The 22,407-nt window shown below is 42.5% G+C and overlaps 2 protein-coding genes across 2 annotated transcripts in view; one reads left to right on the top strand and one right to left on the bottom strand.

Moving 5' to 3' along the window:
* Positions 1 to 468: 468 nt before the first annotated feature.
* Positions 469 to 7,359, bottom strand: purab (purine-rich element binding protein Ab). Its single transcript, XM_080416101.1, has one exon. The coding sequence runs from the start codon at positions 7,323 to 7,325 to the stop codon at positions 6,474 to 6,476; it is 852 nt and encodes a 283-aa protein (XP_080272227.1). The 5' UTR covers positions 7,326 to 7,359; the 3' UTR covers positions 469 to 6,473.
* A 5,613-nt stretch (positions 7,360 to 12,972) lies between these two features.
* Positions 12,973 to 22,407, top strand: part of nrg2b (neuregulin 2b) — a gene marked incomplete at both ends in the record, with an annotated part of 44,323 nt that continues 34,888 nt past the window's right edge. The window contains one exon of the mRNA XM_080415379.1: positions 12,973 to 13,384. Coding sequence (XP_080271505.1) covers positions 12,973 to 13,384 — 412 coding nt within the window. The remainder of the gene's footprint in view (positions 13,385 to 22,407) is intronic.

Genomic DNA, 22,407 nt, shown 5'->3' with positions numbered 1-22,407 from the left:
CAAAATATTACTTATACTTTGCTTTTAGGCCTACTTTAATAGTCCCATATTAAAGAGGATACTGCTATTCCAAGTACTGCTGAATTCTTCTGATGTCTAAAGGGTTACAGGGAGAGTGGCTGGCCCTTGTTGATGAAAATGTTGATAAACCTGTTGATAAACCTTATTACTGATTTAGCATTAGGTAATATGTACTGGACAAGCAGACTATGTTTGCAACAGTGCGTCATTAGTACGCTTTATTGAATTAAAAAAGCTGTCACTATTTTAACAAACATGTATAAGTTATTGACAATGAATTAATTGTTTTACCTTTACTAACCAGTTTGGTTGATTTGTATGCAATGGAACCCAGTCCAGTTATTCTGAGACGTCACAAAAAGACATGTGTCTTTTAAGCTGACCTGTGTCCACTGGGGAGAAATATCATTCAGATAGTTTGGAAGAGACAAGGACATGTGGAATGATTTTTTTATTGCGCGATTAGTCATTTTTCAGACGACAAGGCTCCCCCAACATTAAAACAAACCACGTACAAAACAGCACACGTTTGTTGCCATCAACAGAAATTTAATAAGGTAGTGAAAGTACATAAACAGAAAGTAATGAAGAGTGAAGATGCGAGTTATGATGATGTCAAGATGTATAGGATGAGCTTGGATGTCAAAGCCAAAGTAAGCACCATCGTCATGTAGTCAGGAAAAGGCCATATTTCAGTAAGAAATATTCTCGAAATGGAAGGGTGAGAAGTTAAACATGATACAAGAGGATTGTTATCACAGTTTTCAGACATTTTCTTTTACCAACTAAAAAAAGAACAATATCGGTGTAGCACTACTTTATCATGCAATTTACTTTAGTAAACCTTCTGACACACAGACAAAATATACTTAGAACTCAATACATCTCTGTCCAGCAATAGTCACAAAGCCTGTAATTTATACTCTTTGAATGTGAGATCCCTATCAAAAATAATATGCAGATTTTTATTTTTCTTAATATATCTAAAGTGCAAGTATTTATCCATTTTTATTCAATGCTTTCTGTAAGTATAAAATACAAAGGAAAAAAACAGCAATATGTTTTTCCTGTTTACATGTTATATTTTTCTGAAAGGAGGAGCATCATATATAACAAACCATATATATATATATATATTTATATATACACACACACACACACACACACACACACACGCCACAGATAAAATATTTTTTGAAAGATACAACATATTATCTCATGGGGATGGTAAAGGGATTTTAGACCATACGGTGACATGGGATATGTTCATTGTGCATTGACCCCACCCCCTTAAACTCCAGGATCCATCTCCCAACATCTTTATATCTTTACATTTTAAAGAGCCTCTTTTATAATAGTCTGCAAAAAAAAAATGTAATGGACCCTACTTTGTATGTGTGCAAACAGAAGTCATGTTGAACGAGCTACTTGTGTGAATGGGTATGTATGTGGTGATGAATCACCCAGCGCTTGGCTTTGACCGGAGGCTGCAATTGGCGGTGTGGTTAATGTGAAATTCTGATCGGCCAGTGAAAAAGTACAACACTGAAACTAGGAACAGAGAGCAGACCTGCAAGTCTGGAAACATCTTATGGAAGTTCAGTTAATGTATTTTTCAGTTTGGTGAAGACACAGATAGATACCACCCTCATTTGTCTTGTGGAAGTTTTCAGTTTTAAGTCATGTACATGCAGTTGTTTCATTGCGATATTACACATGATTAGTCCCCTGTAAAACACAGGTAAAACAAGTAGACTAAATACCTACAGATGTGCCCATTGTAGCGGTCCCTCTTTTTAATACATGCATGCAATAGTTAACCTACTGCAGCATTGTCCTTAAAATTTAAAATGTTCTACTCTTGTCGGTAGTCAAAAGACGTAAGGAATGGTCTGTTTATCACTGTGTAAAAGAATGGTTTTGCAATATGGCTATTCAGCTCGATTGTACAATATTTGGAAAGAATGGGCTGCAGTGGCTACTACAATATTACTGGACAAATAGATGCATTATAAATTAATGGTGAGGGACTTCTATAATGGCTACCCCTGTATAATATGAGTAATAAATCAAAAACTAAACTCTTCAATACAAAACAGCATGGGTGCACCTTCGGCCATGTACACTAAACTGACCCAGAGCTATTGATATGGACTCATAGATTAGACCACTCACGATTTTAAGAAAGCAAGATGAAAAAAGAAAAGAAAAGGAAAAACATCTGGTATCTGCCCTCCATTTAAAATTGTAGTCCCATATGTTGTTTACGGTGTAATGTGGGTAAAACATGGCTGCCAGGTCACCCCACTTTAAACCATGACTATAGTTGGTTCTGGGTGATCGCTCAGCAGCTGAGAGATCTAAACACATTGCGTTGTAATGGATATATCCCTACCGATCCAGCCCTGGCCCCAAATGATGAAGGAACACCGCACATAGAATCATACCACACTGAGAACGCAACTGACCCAATAGCACCTTGTGATAGCATTTTGAAACAAAACAAGACAACTCAGAGTGGGGAGTTTGTACTCTAGGAGCAGATTTAGGCTCTTGTTATATTTGGCCATTAGAGAAAGAGGAATAGAGAAATGGATGTGCGGCAATTCCAGTTTTCTTGTTGCACAGAGGATGACTTCAAATCTAAAGCTGGTACACTGTGGGAAAGAAGTGCTGCTTCACAACAAAATGTCCAGAATCACAGTGAACTTAACTTGAACTCGCATTGACCTCAAATGTGCTTTGCTGGGCACAGTCAAAGGTGGAGTTTGTACCTTTTGCTTAATGTAAATGGACTCTTGGCAATCGACAGGGCAGTGTAAGGTAATACATCCTCAAGAGGAAGAGAGATTTCCTACTCTCTACAACAGAGATACGTCCAGTCTAAAATTGTCTACAGCAAGGCTGGTAGGCGCTGGTAGGCTGCTGCTGGAAAGCTCTGAAAGTGTTGCGCCAGGCTTTGTCAGACCTTTCACTAACACTCAGAACCAGACCTGGGCCAAATAGTCCAGCTTTGACTGGATTTCTTTGGGGGAAAGGGGGGGGGGGGCATTTTTACTGGCTCACCTGCAATAGGCATGATGAAGTTGTCGACACAGTGGTACATATGACACTATTTTGGCCCAGGTGTAATCTGTGGGCATTTATCCATGCCTGTCAGGCCCCAGACTGTAAATACATCAACTGTTCTGATCCAGATGAGGCGTAATCTATAGCTAGAATCCATGGACTGTCTTTCCCCTTCTTGCCAGCTAGACGGCATGCCACCCTGTCAAGTCCTGTATCTTGTGTTTGGTTGTGTAAGCTCGTCTAAGCCATCCTGCCCTACAGAGCTTTAAATAAAGATTATAGGTGAACTAACCACTTGGGACTTATTGATTGTTAACAAACGCTTCAATAAAAAGCCTTAAGGTCAATCTGGTCTAAGGTGAAGAATGGGTTACGTGTCTATGGGACCATGTGGGAGAAATTGCCAGATTTGGCATGGTCAAACGTAACAGGCATTTGGGTGAGCGTGGCTCTATATAGACACTATAATTTTTTATAATACTTAAAAATTTCGTTTTTTGCTTTGAGTTTGAAGAGTAGCAGAGCCCTGTCCACAATCACAGCAGGGGTAGGACTTTGTCTTTCATTACAAAAACAACGACTAAACTTCCTCTATCCTTCAGTTTTGGTGGGATTGATCCCTATATCCTTGCTGGACTGAAACCATGGAAGTGGAGAATACCTTAGCTTCAAATGTTTAAAAATCTTAGCTGTTCAGTTCTCCTGTTTTCAATCACCGATCCCAGGCGAGAGAGGGGTGACACTCAAGCTCTAAATGCAGTCAAATTTCTAGCTTCAAATTACAAGAGGCCTTGTGCAGTTCTAGACCCTATTCAAAATACTTTAGGGGCCTCACAAGCACTCAGACAGCAACAAGAGGCCTCAGCAGGGGGAAACGCTTGGTGCGCGTGCGCACGTGTGTGTGTGTGTGTGTGTGTGTGTGTGTGTGTGTGTGTGTGTGTGTGTGTGTGTGTGTGTGTGTGTGTGTGTGTGTGTGTGTGTGTGTGTGTGTGTGTGTGTGAGAGAGAATCATCCTGGACCCTAGCCTCCAAGACGCTATTCAGTTTTAGGATAGGCCATTGCGAGGGGCTATGTGGGTCTGAGATAGAGACAATTAGAGCCTCTAAACTGACTCTGCTTTATGTGTTTGGAGAGGGAGAGGAACGAGAGGGCTCGAGTCCCTTGGGTGATTCCGTACTAGGGGGGGTATAAGACACCCGAGCTAGTCTACGCGCACTGAGAGACAGACAAGGCGGCCTACTGGTTTACAGAACATGACAGTAAGATACCTCACTACTAGTCGGACATTGTTTTTCCACTTAGAGCAAGTGCTAGAAGAAAGACTTCACATTTCAGTAATATAATGCAGATTTATCAACCTCATCTTCATGCTTTCAAATATCTATTGATCACATCGCCTATACATTTTTTCTTCTTTTTAATAGTCTATACATGTGATACAATGCCGTGATTGGCACGTACACAATATTGCACACTAGTATGACATGTCCTGCACTAGTCATTAGCTCCCTCTCTGCCAGGGAGCGGGAGATCAACATGCTTCGGACAACATAAGGTGGAGTATAGAACTTTTATCATAATAATAATAACAATGCAAAAGTGACATAATCTGAGCGGCGAGAACCCCCCGGGAACGATCAAGGGGCTGTAGCACCATAAAGAGATAGATACTGCCTTGGCCTCGTACTGATCAGGCCTCTACATCCACTGGACTTCACTCTGGACTGACTGCATGGGACTGGACCGGCCTGGCTGGCTGGCTGGCTGGCTGGCTGGCTGGCTGGCTGATTGCCTGCCTGGCTCTTTCTCAGCATCCATCTCATCTCTGATAAACAGCCGTATTCGGCTGCTCCTGATTGTTTTTTCTTTTCCTGTGGTTTTATTTTTACTTTTACTTTTTACATCATGGTGCATAAGGTGTGCAGAGCCACCCATAACATCTCCAGATAATTCTCCATGCTTACACTTAGCGCTGTCACAGGCTGCAGGACCATATCCTCCTATAGGGGCCATTCTCCTCAGCTTTACCAGTTCCAGGGAACACAACTCAACTCAAACTCAACTCAACTCAACTCGACCCTCTGGGAAGCCTCCCAGCAACTGCTTTGGCTTCACTTTTGGTGTTGCCCATGCATGTTCCGCACTATGGCTGTGCGAATGCCATGGCCCTGGCCTCACTTCTACCTACAGCACTCATAAATGAAAACGTACAGCGGTCGAGGTCACAGACCATCCACGTGAGAACACGTAAACGAGTGGAGTGTATAAGGCACCAGGTTGTAGTGACGTCAGAGAGGATGCTTCGCCCGGCCGCTGCGGCTTCCAACTCCAGCCGTGCCATGCATCTATTTTTTTCTCCTTTTTGATGCGCCTAGTGCTCCCACAAGTGGACTGTATTCTTTTGCATCCCCCACCCACCAGAGGAAAAAAAATAAGAAAGAAAAAACATAACCCACAGAAAACGTGGGCATCTTTAAAAGTATTTTTTTTTTTTTTTTTTTTTTACAGCTGATTCACAAAATCATAATTAGTACATCTAAGTTAGCACTTTTTCATTTAAGTTTATATGGACATGGTGCAAGAGGGCTGATATTCAATAGTAGCATAGAGCTAAATTTAGAGGTGCAAACATAGGCTATTTATTCTGAGTTCTAACCTTTATAATGACATGATAGAAATGCTTTAATTAGCCGACTACATTTTTAGATCAAATTAAACACTATAGCCTACTTTGCCAAACTTCTTTTTCAAAACATGAGCCTAGCATGCTGACAGGTGTTTACAGGCCTGTAGTGCGTTTCTGCAATTCATACACTTTTTTTAGAGCACTTTCATATCTATTTCTGCGTACCTTTATAATAAACTATACATCTGGTATCAGATTTTGGTTTCATAAAGTCCATAATATATTCTCTTTGTGCTGATGTCAAATATTCGTTCCCTCTGACGACCGTCATTTTTACATAATAGACCTCTGGTTTCGTTTTTGATTGAATCATGTAGTAGGCCTTCATCACTTGAGTTGAAACCCCTTTTTTTCTCTCTCGAAATAGCTTTGATGTGTGCAAAATCTGTCGTTTGATAGAGATATAAACACTCTGTTCATTGTCATGTAAATCAAGTAGGAAACAGTTCATATCTTACAGTTCAGTTCTCTTGATAGCAGCGGCTTACTGTTAACATGGTTGGTAAGTGGGGTGACATCCAGTAATGAGCGAGCAGACAGCAGAGGTGCTGCTTTTTGACTGTGGAGGTTGTGTGAGGGGTGGTGATTCCCTTGGAATTCTCTCTTTCTATTTTACAGTAAAAGTCAGATTTATTTTTCTCTCAAAATTCAGTTTTTTTTTTTTTGTTATTCATTTTTTGCTTCAAATCCATCCTCGTCAATCATCTTCTCCGTCGTCGCCCCCATGCGGGCCCTCAGGTAGCAGTTCGGAAGCCCGTTTCTCTCGACTCCTCTCCTGGATCTTCCTCATCTCCTCCGCGTACTTACAGAAGGTGTTGCCGAATTTGGACCACACTTTGCACGGAACCGTGATGGAGTTCCGGTACGTGGGCTTCACCTCGCTGACCCGCATGAACACCCCATACTTGTTGGAGCCCACGTCGAAGAAGAAGCGCTTGTTGTCGACCGTCAACGACGTGCCCTCGGGGAGCTCCGCCGGTTCCTCGTCGATCCCGTAGTCGTCGATGAGTTTGGCCAAGGCGTCGCGGAACTCGATGAGACCCTGCGCTGGAAGTGCGATGGTCTGGCCTTGTGCGCTTCCCAGTCCGGGCCCCCGATTAACGGTCTGTCGGATCCTCAGGAACCGCCCCCTCTGGTTCTCCTTCAGATCCATGTAATATTTCCGATTCTCCCGCACGAGGAACTCGCTCTTGAGCGCCCGCCGAGGCTCATCCTGCACCAGGTCCGGGTTGCTCGGGCCCAGCTGGGCGTAATGTTCGATAAAGTCCCCCAGATAGTCGCGGAACTCCACGGCCACGGACATGGACAGAGTGAGGCGGCTCTTATTTCCCCCGGCCCCGACCTCGGCTATCTTTAGGAAGCGGCCTTTAGCATTCTGCTTCACGTCGAGGTAGAAGCGCTTGTTCTGTATGTCGACGCGCTTCGAGGCCAGCTCCTCGGTGTCGTGCTGCAGGCGAGACGCGGCGCCCATCGCGCCGCCCGGAGGCAGCGAGCCGCCGGCGCCCGCGGTGGGCCCTCCGTGGTCACTGCCACTGTCTCTGTCCGCCATGATGCTGCCTCCCTGCTTACCTTCCTTCCACCGTCTCCCTTCTGCCTGCTGCAACCTCGACTGCCCGTCAAACCACTCCGCCGCTCTTCTATCGCGAGAGGAACTCTGAGCGCAGGGGTTCTCAACCTGTGGGTCGGGACCCCCAGGGGGATCCCCATATTTTTTTTAGGGGGGGCCGGGGGGTCCCCACATGACAGTGAAGTGACAATTATAAGGACTTTTAAGACATTTTTAATACCTCAAAAAGAAAGAAAATAAAAATACCATTATTGCATCAAAAGTAATCAACAAAACTATACTATAAAAACTGGTAAAACATTGGCCAAACTGTCAAATAATATAAGATGCAAATATTGTGAAAACAGCCGATCTAACACTTGGCTTTGCGAGGTGTTGTGAGCTATTTTCACAATGTTGTATGTGTATCTGTGGAACAAAAAATGTAATGCCTCAACTCCTACAATTCCAAGTGCTTGTCGGGGTGGGGGGTCCCCAGTTCACATATGATTATTTTGGGAGGTCGCGGCCTTAAAAGGTTTTGAGATCCACTGCTCTAAGGCACGGAGAGACGAGATGGAAAAAAAATGAAAGCGCTGTAGTCGCATTACTACTGTAGTCCCCTGGATCAGCGGGATGTGTTCAAGGCACCCGTGTTGTCTTTGCAACGTTACACAAAACGTAACTTTATCCTTTAGCAGGTCTACTTTGCAACTGAAGTTCACCCCCACCCGTGTAAACCTGAAACACTGCAGTCTTAAAAGACAGCATAGATTTAAAAAATATATAATAATTAGTATAGATATAGACCAAACGACACATTAAGATCATAACGAATCTACTCTTTATATGATACATTAAAAATGAATAAATCATTATAAAAAAGGACAAATAGAAGAACATGCGACGTCCTCTGTCCTTGGTGCTGAAACGCCCAACTCGTCCTATAGCAGCCTACAAATAACGTTATTTGTAGGCTGCTATGCCTATGGGACGAGTTGGGCGTTTCAGCACCAAGGACAGAGAACACGGCGTGACCCTTGAAACGAGCCTGATAATAGGCTCTATGCACAGCAGCCATATTGGAAAGAAATTGGGCCTCTTTCTTACTTCCTTCACAGGTGTTACCAATGACACTAATGAAGGCTCTGTTCCATTTCATGCACTACAGTGGTTCTCAAACCTTTTAATTTCAAGGACCCTCATAACTCCGAGTGTAAAAATGGGTCCATTTGGTTCCATTTGTACAATCTCAGAGTTACACACATTTTGAGGTGACATTTAGAACCCCCTCAAGGAATCATGAGGGTCCTTGGACCACACTTTGAGACCCACTGGTGTAGCAGAGTCTTTCCAGTGAGCCAACATGCACAATATCAGCACCCTGACTCTGTTTGACCAGAATGGAACAGAGCCTTCAATTAGTATCATTGGTAACACCTGTGAAGGAAGTAAGGAGAGGCCCAATTTCTCTTCCAAATGGCTGCTGTGCATAGAGCTTATTGTGAAGGAATTGCAAATGATAGGCTGTAGTTGAACTTGCTGTGATGGGTGCGTCATAATGCACTGCCTTAACGTCATGATGAACATGAATGTGAACTGTTAACGATCAAGAACAAAACAGCTTTAGTTTTACACTCATATAAGCATACAGGCTATTATTTTCAAATAAATCACGGATCTCTTTCTAGCTATCTGTCTGTCTGTCTGTCTGTCTGTCTGTAGGTAGTACACTTTATAAAGTGTAAACATACAACAAGGATGACTCAACATTCGTTATATAAATAAAAGTTATATAGAAATATAAACTTAGCCTATACAGTTGACAATCTGACATGCCTAACACATATTGACGGATAAGAGAGGACAGTTCGAGGCCTTCATTCAGTTCATTTAAGAATGGGAAGGTATAAGCCATGTACTGTATCTTCTTGGGTGGCGCCCAGGTGTAGATAGACGTATGGCTATTCTGTATCACCGCTGGAACAAGAAGGTCACGGGAAGATCTACTGTTTCTTAATATTTAATGTTAGTCTATTGTATTTTGATTCTAAAACTATTCTAATTATGAATCGTCCATGTAAAATCTGGAAATCAATACATTCTTAATTGAAAAAATCTCTACAATTATTCCAGCCCCATGGACAGAGAATATAGTGTGAACTGTAAAATAATGCTTATCGAGTTTCATTTAAATCCTCTTCAAGAGATCCCTTCCCATTCATTCAAGTCCATCTTAAAGCGGATAGGCCTACATGATTATTTCCACCCGTCACACTCCCGGTCAAAAGTATGCGTAGATATAGCAAGAGAACCAAGAGAGAGTGAGCATTCCAGGGGTCCCCAGCAAAATGCGTTAACACAGCATCACACACAAATTTTAACCACTTTATCCATTTATATGTTGGCCATTCAAAATAGCAGATCTATAAGCTCACAGTACGTCACTTCCTGCCGCAAGCTTGTACTTTTGGGTCGTTTCTGCCTTTATTGATTGATAGCACACAGTAGAGAGAGACAGGAAACAGGGAGAGAGAGACAGGGAGTCACATGCAGCAAAGGCTATCGAGCTCGGGAATCGAACCCGTGACTCGAACCTGCATTAGTGCCTATATGTGGTTTGCGCCTAAACCGCTAGGCCAGTACCGAAAATGTATTCTACAAATCTTGAAAGTATTGGAAAATGTTTAATGATTTTGATTTTATTTATTTTTTACACAAATCTTATCTTCAGGGGGTCCCTGGGCCTGGCACAAAAAAAATTCAGGTGGGGGTCCGCGGCCAAATACACATTGATTTGGGGGGTCCTTGACATGAAAAGGTTTGAGAACCACTGGGCTATTAGCATTTTCATGCAAAAAAAGAATACAACTATGTAAGGCTATAGGCCTACATACTATATAAGGCTGTAGGCTACATACAGTATTCCCTCCCGCACATGTAAAACATAAGAAAAGTCATCCACTTTCACATGATACAGCATTTAAGATGACAAAACATGCTTTCAGACAGAACAGCTGCCAGAGAGTGAACAATCATCTCTCATTCAAATGTATGATGTGCTATCAGCGATTCTCAACCTTCTCTGGATCAGGACCCACTTGGAAATCTTGACCACAGTGGTCAGATGGGTGCAGCGTGCATTCCAGAGCATGTTTATTTTAACGATCAATCAATAACATTTGTTCCGGCTTGGATCAATGGATTTTCCAAGGATTCAAAGAAAGAAAAATACCATATCATTTTTTTTAAACATTTATTATATGATATTAATGTAATGTTGTATTATCATTCAAATGTGAGTGTTATGCCAATTATTTTGGTGGCCTACTTGCAATAACCTCACGGCCCACCAGTGGGCCCCGGCCCACGGGTTAGGAATCGAACATGCTGTCGTGTGGCAATATATCAGATATATTGTTCTCTTGAAATTCAATTTAGCCTAGCTGTTGCAGAGCAGGATGGCCTTAATTGAATTCTGACAATTCTGCACCATGGACAGTAGGCTACTTGTTGGTATATACTGCTCCTCGGTAAGGAGTATTTGACTTAATCACAAATTGATTAATAATTAACGAGGTCGAACGCACAGGGGGGTGGGCGAGATGAACTTCGTGACCTTGCAGACTTGGACAGTGTTGTAAAGGTAAAGAGAAGACATTGCCTCCGTTCCGTGGTCCTCCTGACATTTCAGGACCATGGACAGAGGTTCAGCCCTCCGTGAGGGGGTGATGCGAGAGTGAATCTTCTCACTGGTGGTGCAATGGAAGGCCTCGGTATTTATTCTTGGTTTATATTAAGTGAGCCTATATATATGTCTTAACGACTTGGATGGTTTTCGTCTAGTGTTAAAGCACAACACAACAACTGAAGAAACTCTAGTTAGGCCACAGCCTTACGTATCACTGCTGTAATTAAGTAACATTTTCTGCATTTCTCACCCTGGTGCTTAATTCTCAAAGGATTTTTACTGTATGTCTTCAAAAAGCAACGTTTTCCCCGTCCAGTACCGTGGAAAAGCAGAGCTTTCTGACCTCTATCGAAGGGCGATTGGTGGGCTCTGCTGTTGAAAGAGAGGGAAAGGCGAATCTTGTGAATGACTTGATTGATGGATAGAGGGATGGAGGGAGGGAGGGAGGGAGGGACTGGTGTGGCGATAGCGGGAGGAGGGGAACTTGTGGCCACCGTAAAAAGCCTGAGCATATTTTGCAGAGCTTACGTTTCATTGGTGGAGATGTATTCAGTGGAAATGTGGTTTTATTAGCTGTAGCTGAGCAGGATAGGGAAACTACCAGGGAAGAATTCCCCTGGCTGTTACCTATCACAATGTTAGGTTAATTGATCATGTGTTGTACACATTAGGCTATATATAGAATTGTGCAATTATGTGTGAATTGCTATAACCTGCATTGTAAATGTCAGGGGTTTGGTCTCTTACGGTGCTGTGAGCTATTCACAAACATCTCCAAGCCTTTTCTATGTTGTCGAATCCATTGAGAGAATTTCGCAGCGTTAGTCATCGCAACAACTATCCGCAGTGTGCTAACCTATAGCCTCTTATACCCCGCCACTGGAGTGGCGGGGTATAAGAGGCTATATAGGTTAGCAAACCCACACAGGCTAGACGCATTCTGTGTGTGGCTGCTGCCTGTATATGCATGTTTTTGACTCAAGTGCCCGCAAAGCCGAACAAAGTCGAACACGCTGTCGTGTGTGGCGTGCGTGCTGGGCCAGTGTCGGTGTGCGTGTGCTGATGTGTGTTGGGCGGCCGGCTGCCCCGGTCATTAGACTGTTTGCGCAGAACGTGGCGAGCCGACGCCAGTGACCGGGCAGGTGATGTTTGCTCACGTAAGCCGCTCGCGTTTGAGGGGTGCAGGGGACGCGGCTGGAGGGTGCGCGCTGTTGCATCGCCTCACCGGATAATCGCTATCTCATCCTGTTCGTCCCCGGGTTTTGTTTTTTTTCACCAACAGAAAGGATTTTGGACGTTGGACTCTTTCGATCGCTATAGCGGATAAAGGACCGACCTTACATGATGTGCTTATCATCATCATCCCATTTCTGTGCGCGCAATCTGTAACTGTTTTTTCCTTTCAGCGAGGCAATGCGCCCACCCATGCGATGCTGCTAGCCTATTAGTTGGAGAGAGTGAGAGAGAGAGAGAGAGAGAGAGAGAGAGAGAGAGAGAGAGAGAGAGAGAGAGAGCTGAGAGAGAGAGAGAGAGAGAGAGAGAGAGCTGAGAGAGAGAGAGAGAGAGAGAGAGAGAGAGAGAGAGAGAGAGAGAGAGAGAGATTCCATGTAGAGTCGATTCGAGCTGAAGCTAATTTACGAGTCCTGTTTTGCGTTTGAGGAAAGGCAGAAAAGCGGGGGGAGGGTGGTGGTGGTGGTGCTGAAGGAGAATGCAGCAATCACATCTTTAAGCATGCAGAAGCGGGCCGTTATTTCCGGTCGTTAGGCTGGTGTGTCGGTGTCCCCCATCCATCCGAGGCAGCGGCCGTATGGGGAGGACAGCGGCAGACACAGATGGCATGGACACTTCCTCCGCAAGGTCTGCCGCTCTGCCCTGCCTGCTCTGCCCTGTCGTCTCTCTCTTCGAGAAGCTCGCTCCGACGCCCAGCAGCACTGCAGCACTGCACAGGCTGACGCCGGCATGAGGCTTGATCCAGTGCATTTCTCCATGCTGGTCATCGGGGTCTCCTTCGCCTGCTACGCCCCGAGTCTCAACTCCCTCCAGGACCAGGCGCACCGAGCCGCCGTGGTCATCGAGGGCGAGGTGCGCTCCTCCCCGGAGAACGTCTCCTCCCGGGAGCCCTACAGTGTGAATGTCAAGGTGCTGGACGTGTGGCCCGTCAACAGCGGCGGCCTCGAGCGAGAGCAGCTCGTGACCGTCGGGGACTTTGGTTCCGAGGCCCCGTGCACCACGGTGGAGAAGGACCACAGATACATCTTTTTCATGGACCCCACGGCCGAACCCTTGGTATTTAAGGCATCGTACGCCCCCTTAGACGCCACCGAACCGGACCTGAAGAAAGATGTGGACCGAGTCTTGTGCGAGGACTGCGGTAAGTTTTAAGGTGTTTTTAGTACCTGCTTAGTACCGCGTATAAAGGCACCCAATACTGAGATGGTGATGTAAGGAGAGTCACCCTTCCGTGTGTGTGTGTGTGTGTGTGTGTGTGTGTGTGTGTGTGTGTGTGTGTGTGTGCGTGCGTGCGCGTGTGTGCTTGCGCGCATGCATGCATGCATGTGTTTACGTGTATACACGCACGCATTTTAGATTGACGCTCCAATCCTCCATAACCCGGTCACCCATAATGAAATGAGAAGCATGGCTGTGTGTGTATGAAATCTATGAATGTATGTAGGCTTTGTAAGTGTATGCACATGCACGTATGTGCGTGCAACTGCAAGTATGTATGTATGTATGTATGTATGTATGTATGTATGTATGTATGTATGTATGTATGTATGTATGTATGTATGTATGTATGTATGTATGTACGTATTTATGTACTGTATGTATGTTGGTACGTACATGTATGTATACTATGTATGTATCAATGTATGTATGTATGTACTGTATGTATGCATGCATGTATGTATGTATGTACGTATGTACGTATGTACGTATTTATGTATGTATGTATGTACTGTATGTATGTTGGTACGTACATGTATGTATACTATGTATGTATCAATGTATGTATGTATGTACTGTATGTATGCATGCATGTATGTATGTATGCAAGTAAGTATATGTACTGTATGTTGTGGTCCTGTGTGTGTGTGTGTGTGTGTGTGTGTGTGTGTGTGTGTGTGTGTGTGTGTGTGTGTGTGTGTGTGTGTGTGTGTGTGTGTGTGTGTGTGTGTGTGTGTGTGTGTATACGTGTACATGCATGACAGACAGAGTGACAGTGGATTTTAAGGACAATACATACAGAAGTTGAAGCAATGTACAGTAAGATGATGGTACTGGCAGGCATTGTGATTACATTAGTGGGCATTGAAAGTTCACTAATAGGCCTCCTGTAGACTGGGCTCCAATAAGATACTGCATCACCATGTTCATAGATGGAACATGTCCAGGCCACATCCAGGTCATCGTCATATGTGATGTGCATGACCTGTGTAAAAGTGTGTGTGTGTGTGTGTCTGTGTGTGTGTGTGTGTATGTGTGTGTGTGAGAGAGAGAGAGAGAGAGAGAGGGGGGGGGGGGTGAAAGGGTGAGAAAGAAGAGAAAGAGAACATGCAATGAGAATTTTGGAACTAACCTGGTCTTGGGTGACTTCCCTGCCTTTTGCATTTAGACTGTGGCAATGTTACACAGCAACAACGCACAGTAAGATTCTGACAGTGGCACTGATGTTGACTTTAGTGACAGCAGTAACAAGAATACCATGATTAATCCCTCTTTTAACTAGATAAAAACACACACACACACACACACACACACACACACACACACACACACACACACACACACACACACACACACACACACACACACACACACACACACACACACACACACACACTAGAGTTTCTTATTCTCTCAACATTTTGGGTCTGATGCCGATCCCAATTTTAGAGAGTCCTAGTCCACCATTTACCGATGTTTTGACCGATTTTATAAAAGAAGTGAAAAATCTTGAAATCAAAACTGATTAAAGTTTCTATTTGAGAACATTTACCTTATTGGGGCACCCATTTTCAACCATATCGTCATATAACTGGTCGTCACTAATGCTCATAATAAAATGGCACAATTTCCGTTGTTCAATTTTCCGTCTCATTGGTGTGCTATGGGGCTATGGACAGTTCAGAAAGCTGCCTACCAATGATATCACCGATGGGGATTCCATGCTAATAGAAACTACAGCCTTTCTCCTCCTGTATAAAGTTAGCATGCTGAAATAGAAGCCCTTGTCTTGCATTAATAAACAATAAATGAAATCTTGTTTAAAAGTACCAAAGCTGGCCCAGAGCGGTCCGGGCACTTAGGCTCTAAAGTAGCCTGATGGCGCATCGCGGGTTTGAGTCCCGTTCCCGATGATCTTTGCTGCATGTGTCTTCCCATCTCTCTCTCCCTGTTTCTTGTCCATCTCCACTTATAGACTATCAATAAAGGCAGAAAAGCCCTACAAAATATCTTTAAAAAAAGAAAAGTACCAAACCTTCCTACCGATGATGTCAGTGGTAGGCATGTTTAAGAACTGTCCACAGTCCTCCTCTGAGACACAGTGTGAGTAGACAGAAATGGTGTCATCTTAAAATGAGCGTTGGTGTGGACCCTGAAGATGGATTGAAAATGGGAAAAGTGGTCTTGACTGCCAGAGTATTTTCATAAAGTACTCCCCCAGTGCCAGCAATTTTCGTGTTTTTTTATTTTTATATTTTGAATTTTTTTCATGAAAATAATTTGAAGACACATAATTTAAAGACGCAGCACAAATCCGCCACTAGAGAGCAGCACATGACAGCTTGATCAGGTCGTTGGGTCACTGTCAGCCTTCTTGAGAGATTAGACAGGGAAAAACATGAAAACGGATGTGACGTCGTCCCAGAAGGTCTGATCGGCCAAAATTACGATGTGATACACGACGGCGATGACTGATCGTCACCCAGACCATAGATTATAGAAGAGAACCTGTCCGTTTGTCTGTTATACCCTGTGAAAAACCGGATGCAGATGTGGGTGAAGTAAGTGGAACTCGAGAATAACATTGAATATTAAGCAGCATAGCGCGATCAGAGATTAAACAATGAACGCGCGTCCAGCGCGTCTAACGCGTCGACGGCCAACTGGACAAAGTAGCTATTGACGCGTTATCGCGTCAAGGGCAGTCAAAGAGTTGTTAAGCGACCAATAAATAAAAATAAACACAAGTTACTTTTTGATAGATAAACATTTAAATTAAGCATATATATTACACTTCAATATAAATTATACAATGAACAAGAAAACAAGTAAATACAAAGCACACACATAAACTGAATGTAATTGTATTTAACCACTTAAGCACCATTCAAAAATGTTCTCAAATAGCTTATCTCACAGTAGCTTTTAGATCAGCTATTTTTTAAAATGATTGAAAATCTTTGAGAACTTTTTCGCCTATAATGATCCCCTAAACAGGGACACCAGGTTGAAAGTGGTTAAAATCGTGACACATCGGCTACATAATTGCCTCTATACCGATGTCGTCAAAAAAGACAAATAATGGCCGATATACTGTATCGGCTCGGCCGATATATCGGGCTCTAATCAAAATTGAACTGCTCAGCATCTCCCCAACTAAAATAATACAGATGACACTCGGCTACATATTGAATCATAAGGATGTCCTATTAGGTTGAGTGCAGTGCAGTGTAGGGTGTTCACTCTGCTGATCACAATGGCACTAGGCCTACTCACTACACTCAGAGCAGATGGTACATAGACTGCATTAAATACTCCTGAAAGGAATATATCGACTTTTGGATATGTAAGCCATTTTGATCTACTTGCCATTGTTCAATGAGAAGATTGGTAGCAGCTTCCCCTTCGTTGTATTCAGAGCATTACAGTGGATGGAAAAAGCTAGGTCGTATCATCCAGTAAACATCTTAGCAATGCATGCACCATTGTGTCAGCATACCACACTGGACACGCCAATGGTAAAACTGCTACCGGCTACCGCTCTCATCAATGCACAAAGAGCTTATTTGGCAAAGTAAATGTCTTCCAACTTATTGTAAACCAAAAGTGTAGTTCTACAGTACCACAAATCATTTCTCCAATTTGTGCACTCAGATTAATTGTCAAGAATCTTTGAAACTTGTGAATGTCTATTATCTGTAAGCACCAGAGCAAAGCTGGGCTGTATTTTCCAATATAATGATATTAAAGTAATAAACTGCAACTTTTCTATTTGCAGTCTTTCCGCTCCAAAATAAATAGCATGTATAAAAACACACAATTGGTAGTTTAAAAAAGAGATTGCAAGTGTTTATGCTGAATGAGAATGACTTCAGATGTCTTCACAAATGTCCAGTGATCTAACACTGTTGCCAGGCATGTTCTATTTTTATATCATGCTATTATAAACATGGGTACAGTATATAACCTACTGCATACTGTACCCATGTTGATAATATATTATGATATTGTGAAAAGGCTTTAGTGAAAAACCTTTTTTTATGCAAGCAGTGATTTCTCAGAAGAAGAAATGGCCAGTATACATCACAAGCAACATGTGAACACACACTCATGCACATGTTAGTGTGCCTGAGAGACACTGTAGTTGCTCTGGCTTGCGTGATCACCACCACTGTATGTCCACTGTATCCAGTGGTGTAAAAAAGTACTCACATTTCTTACTTAAGTAAAAGTATCAATACTGCAATGTAGAAATACTCTGTTACAAGTAAAAGTCCGGAATTCAACATTTACTTGAGTAAAAGTACAGTGTCGGTGTCAAAATATACTTCAAGTACCAAAAGTTTTCAAATGTATAAAATGTATAAAAATCTTTTGAAAATAACAGATGCTATTTTCAAAAGGCCGAAATGTATATAGGGCTGGAGTGGTTAATGTATGCTTTGTAATAATAATCTAAATCTTCAAAGTAACTAGTAATTCAAGTTTTCAAATAATTATGGTGGAGTAAAAGTACAATATTTGCCTCTGAGATGTAGTGGAGTAGAAGTAAAAGTACTGAAAATTGTAAATACTACAGTAAAGTAAAAATACCTCAAAACTATACTTAAGTACAGTACTTGAGTAAATGTACTTAGTTACTTTACACCACTGACTGTATCTATGGCAGTAGACAGCAAGACATGGCCTCTCATTTCTCTGGGATTGTCTGCTGCATTGTGACCAATCAGGCCACTGCAACATTGCCAACCCGCCCATCGTGCATTTCAGGCAGTCTAAGGCATAATGTAGGTCTGCTCTGATCATTGTTCCTTTTGAGATACATTGACAGTTTTATGCCTAAAATAGCTTTACTTGATCCGCAAATGTGCTCCTGTCACTACCTAGATGTTTGTTTCTTTCTTTCTTTCTTTCTTTCTTTCTTTTCTTCTTTCTTTTCTTCTTTCTTTTCTTTCATAGAGCTGTACATTATAGCATATGGCTGCCCTTGTGTCATTCATCTTCAAAGCGTGAGAGAGAGAGGGAAAGGGAGTGAGAGATCTTTGGTGAGATCATTTTCTTTGGCCATTAACAATGGTACCTGTCAACAATAGAGCCACAAATCACATACATTGTATAATTCCACATGTGAGCTAATTGATTCAGATCCCCTTCCTCATTTTTACTTCTCAGCCAACTCTAATCCTTCCCTTAAAAGGCAAGTTCAGTGATTTTAGTCCTATATAGAATTAGATTCTTACATACCTTACTTGGATTCACCAAGAATATCATCTCCATTGTCAGCTGTCCATTCAAAAGGCAGGTTCCCGTTTGTAATGTCTTGCTGCCAACGAGCAATTGAAACAGGCTATGTCAGCTCCAAAAAGGCTAATATAGGCTCTATGCACAGCAACCATATTGGACGGAAATTGGACCTCTTCCTTAATGCCTTCACAGGTGTTACCAATGATACTAATGAAGGCTCAGTCTGTTCCATTTCGTGTAGCACAGTGGTTCTCAAACCTTTTCATTTCTAGGACCCCCATAACTCTGAGAGTGTACAAATGGAACCAAATGGACCCGTAAGTGTTTCCAGTGAGCCAACATGCACAATGTCAGCACAGACTCTGTTTGACCAGAATGGAACAGAGCCTTAATATCATTGGTAACACCTGAAGGAAGTAAGAAGAGGCCCAATTTCTTTCCAATATGGCTGCTGTGCATAGAGCCTATTGTAGGCTTCACATGGGGGTTGAGAGTAAACTGAGAAGTTGCATAGTATACATACATTAAAATGGTTCTGTCATTGGGCACACTTTTACAGGAAATCACTAAACTATTTTTCTTTGCTGCAACACAGATTACACTGAACCAGTTGTATACAGTCACGTCAGATTCAAATATCAGTACATGGAGCCCAGTAGAGGTTGGCTGAAAAAGGTTATATGCTGCTGCTTTCTCATCTGTAAAGGTAAAGATGGTGGCCGGTTGGTCACTCACCTGCATAATGCTTTCACAGTTTTTTTTCTCCCTTTAGCTATTTTGACTATTCCTTGTTTGGAATGCTTGTTTGCAGCAAGACACTATAAATATGTGATTGCTCCTTAAACAAGCGGTGGACTATATGGAGCTAATATTCTCTGCAGGTCAAAGTACAGCTATGCAAAAGGCAAATTATGTAAAGGCTTAAAATCACAGAACCTACTCTTCAATAAAAAATCACACCCTGTGTGAAGTGGGCGGTGTCTTGCTAGCTAATCACAATACTGAATGTCAGAGTCAACCAATCATGTACAAAAAATAAATACATTTATTGAAACACTCTTTATGATGGAAGAAACCATAACTTAAAAAAAACAAATTTATGTTTTTTTTAAAGTTATGGTTTCTTATATAGGGCTATGCACATGTGTCATGTGACACTGGCCAATCACAGTCCTGAATAGACTGTGATTGGCCAATCACGGTGCAGGGTTAGGCGGGGTAAATTTTTGGCCAATCACAGCGCAGGATTTGTTGTACAAATATCCAAACCTCACTTATAGGGGCGGTTTCACCGCCCAAAAACAAAAAACAAAGATTGAGCAACATAATCATTGCATGTAATGTTCCGTTTTCCTGGAACTATAGTGCAACAAGAATAATCTACTGTATGGTCCTTGTTTGGTTTGATGACCATGTTAAGGGTCTATAGATCTAATGGACAGTTTGTTGTTGATTTGTGCCGTGTATGTGTGCGTGCCATCATCAATGTTTCAACATGTTACTGCAGATGACCTCATGATTGCACTCATTCCAAGCATCCAAACTAGGACACACTGTAATCTTACAACGCAGCTTCAAATCATTGTTTACAAGGTCTAGCGGGCAAAACCAATATGACATTTATCTCCCATACCCAGGATTTAGAGATTTTGATTCAGATTTGGGCTCAGGGACAGGAGGTCATAACAATAACCATAATAATTACCTGCAACAACAACTCTGTCAAAAGCCACACACATAGAGAGCCATCCTGTAACCGGAAGGTTACAAGTTTTAGTCCACAGCCAATGCATTCATTCACAGCCACGTTTCCTGTTGAAGGAAGGAGCAAGTAGAAGTGTCATTGTACAAGACACAGAACCCCTGTCCACTCAATTTCGGATAAGTGCATCAGCTAGGTTTCAATGAAGCTAGCTTTGACATGGTATAATTATGTTGGAGCTAAATGGGGTTTCATATTTGTATTTGTGCACTGTATTGGGGGATGGGCATATTGATAGGCTTGATAGATGTAGGCGCCGCATTGGCACTTTTTAGTGGGAGTGTCTCTGTGGGTGGCCTCCAGCTGTTTAATGGTCCTCACTTGCTCACCTTAAAGGCTAGTTTGACCTTGGGGGTAGGGTGAGCTGGGAGGGGTTAAATAAGGGTTATTTTTTGCTGACCACATTTTGAGGAAATGCTCATTGTTTAATTGTTTTCTTTGCACATATTTATGTATACAGATTTATTGGAAGTTTGTATTGTAATATTTGGTGATACTGAAGTAAAGCATTTTAAACTTGAGCTTTCGTTTGGACGTGAGTCCTTTTAGTTTGCTCGTCATACGTACGTTTCTATCTCCCAGGCTTAGCCTGTCGGCTGATCGATTCATTGGGGGTCGCTATCAGCCGCTACAGTATATACCGTTCCTATTATATAAGAATGAATGTTTGTACTGGTGAGGTTTTCTGTTTCCATAGACAAAGGAGAGGTGTTTGCTCGCGACCCATGCTTGAGAAAGCATAGTTGTCACAAGTAGGGGAAAAGATGAGAGAAATGTAAAAACCCTCCCTTCTTGCCTCAATGTTCGATTGCAATCAATCGACTATTGAGGTTGGATGAAGATGAATCAAAAATATTCCCTAGACTGCCTGCCAAACTCTTCCCCAAGCAATATGTAAGGATGATGATGATAAGGGCCATATGGGGAGTTTGAAAAATGTAGTTAAAAAGTGATTATGAAAGTATCCACCATGTGCAGGATGTTCTGTGGATCTGGATATGGGCATTGGTTTATAAAAACAGCATTATGGGAATTCTGGAATTGAGTGGTGCTTCCCGTTCACCCAGGCTGATGGTGTTTGGGCCTGACAGACGGACCTACACATAGACCAACATATAAACACTACTAGACAGACTATACTATAATAATTCACGGAATCTCTGTGTGTGTCTGTCTGTGTGGCACACAAAATTTGTCCCTGGCATAACTCGGACAGCGTCTGACTTTTCGGTTTCAAACTTGGCGTGTGTGTCTCATATAACCCCAAGGTGTTATACAGAGCCAAGTTTCCGAGAACAGAAAAATCAGAAATATCTGTATCTGTCGGGTCTGAGAAAGAGGCAGAAATTCTTTGTGTGTTTTCGAGATTGTATGCATCGGCTTCCCTTGATTGGTCAACCCAAACCACTGGCTTTACGGATTGGTGTAGCGCCACGTCACATGTGAGGGGGTTCCAGGGGGTCGCCAGCTTACTTTACATAGCATCAAAATCAGTTTAATATCTTTTGAAAATAGGCGATCTATAAGCTAACAACATATTTTCAAAAAAGCTAAACATTTGGGATATTTGTGAAACATTTTAACAATTCAAATTTTGTATGGGGTCCCTGGCATAAAATCTGCGGCCAAATAAGTATTAATTTGGGGGCCCATGACATATGAAAGTTTAAGAAGCACTGCAAAAGAGGATCAGTGACTACAATCTGTTGTGTGTGTGCATGTGTGTGTGCATGTTTTGCAAGGCAATTGTCAATTCAATTGTGTTTCTAGACCAGCTTGCTGTGCAGACCAGCTTGCTGTACAATGTCCCGTGATGTTTTGATTGGTTTGAGTGACAACGGGGGCATGCCCCGTCACTTTTTTGGCGATTGGTTTGATTGGTTCGAATGGTTGAATGTTTGTTTTCCATTCGTCCGCTATTGCTTTTCCATGTACTGGAG

Source organism: Gymnoscopelus braueri (assembly GCF_963280865.1).
Source record: "Gymnoscopelus braueri genome assembly, chromosome: 20".
NCBI classification, from domain to species: domain Eukaryota; kingdom Metazoa; phylum Chordata; class Actinopteri; order Myctophiformes; family Myctophidae; genus Gymnoscopelus; species Gymnoscopelus braueri.
The sequence above is the reverse complement of the archived record's forward strand: the minus strand, read 5'-3'. Positions and strand labels throughout refer to the sequence as shown.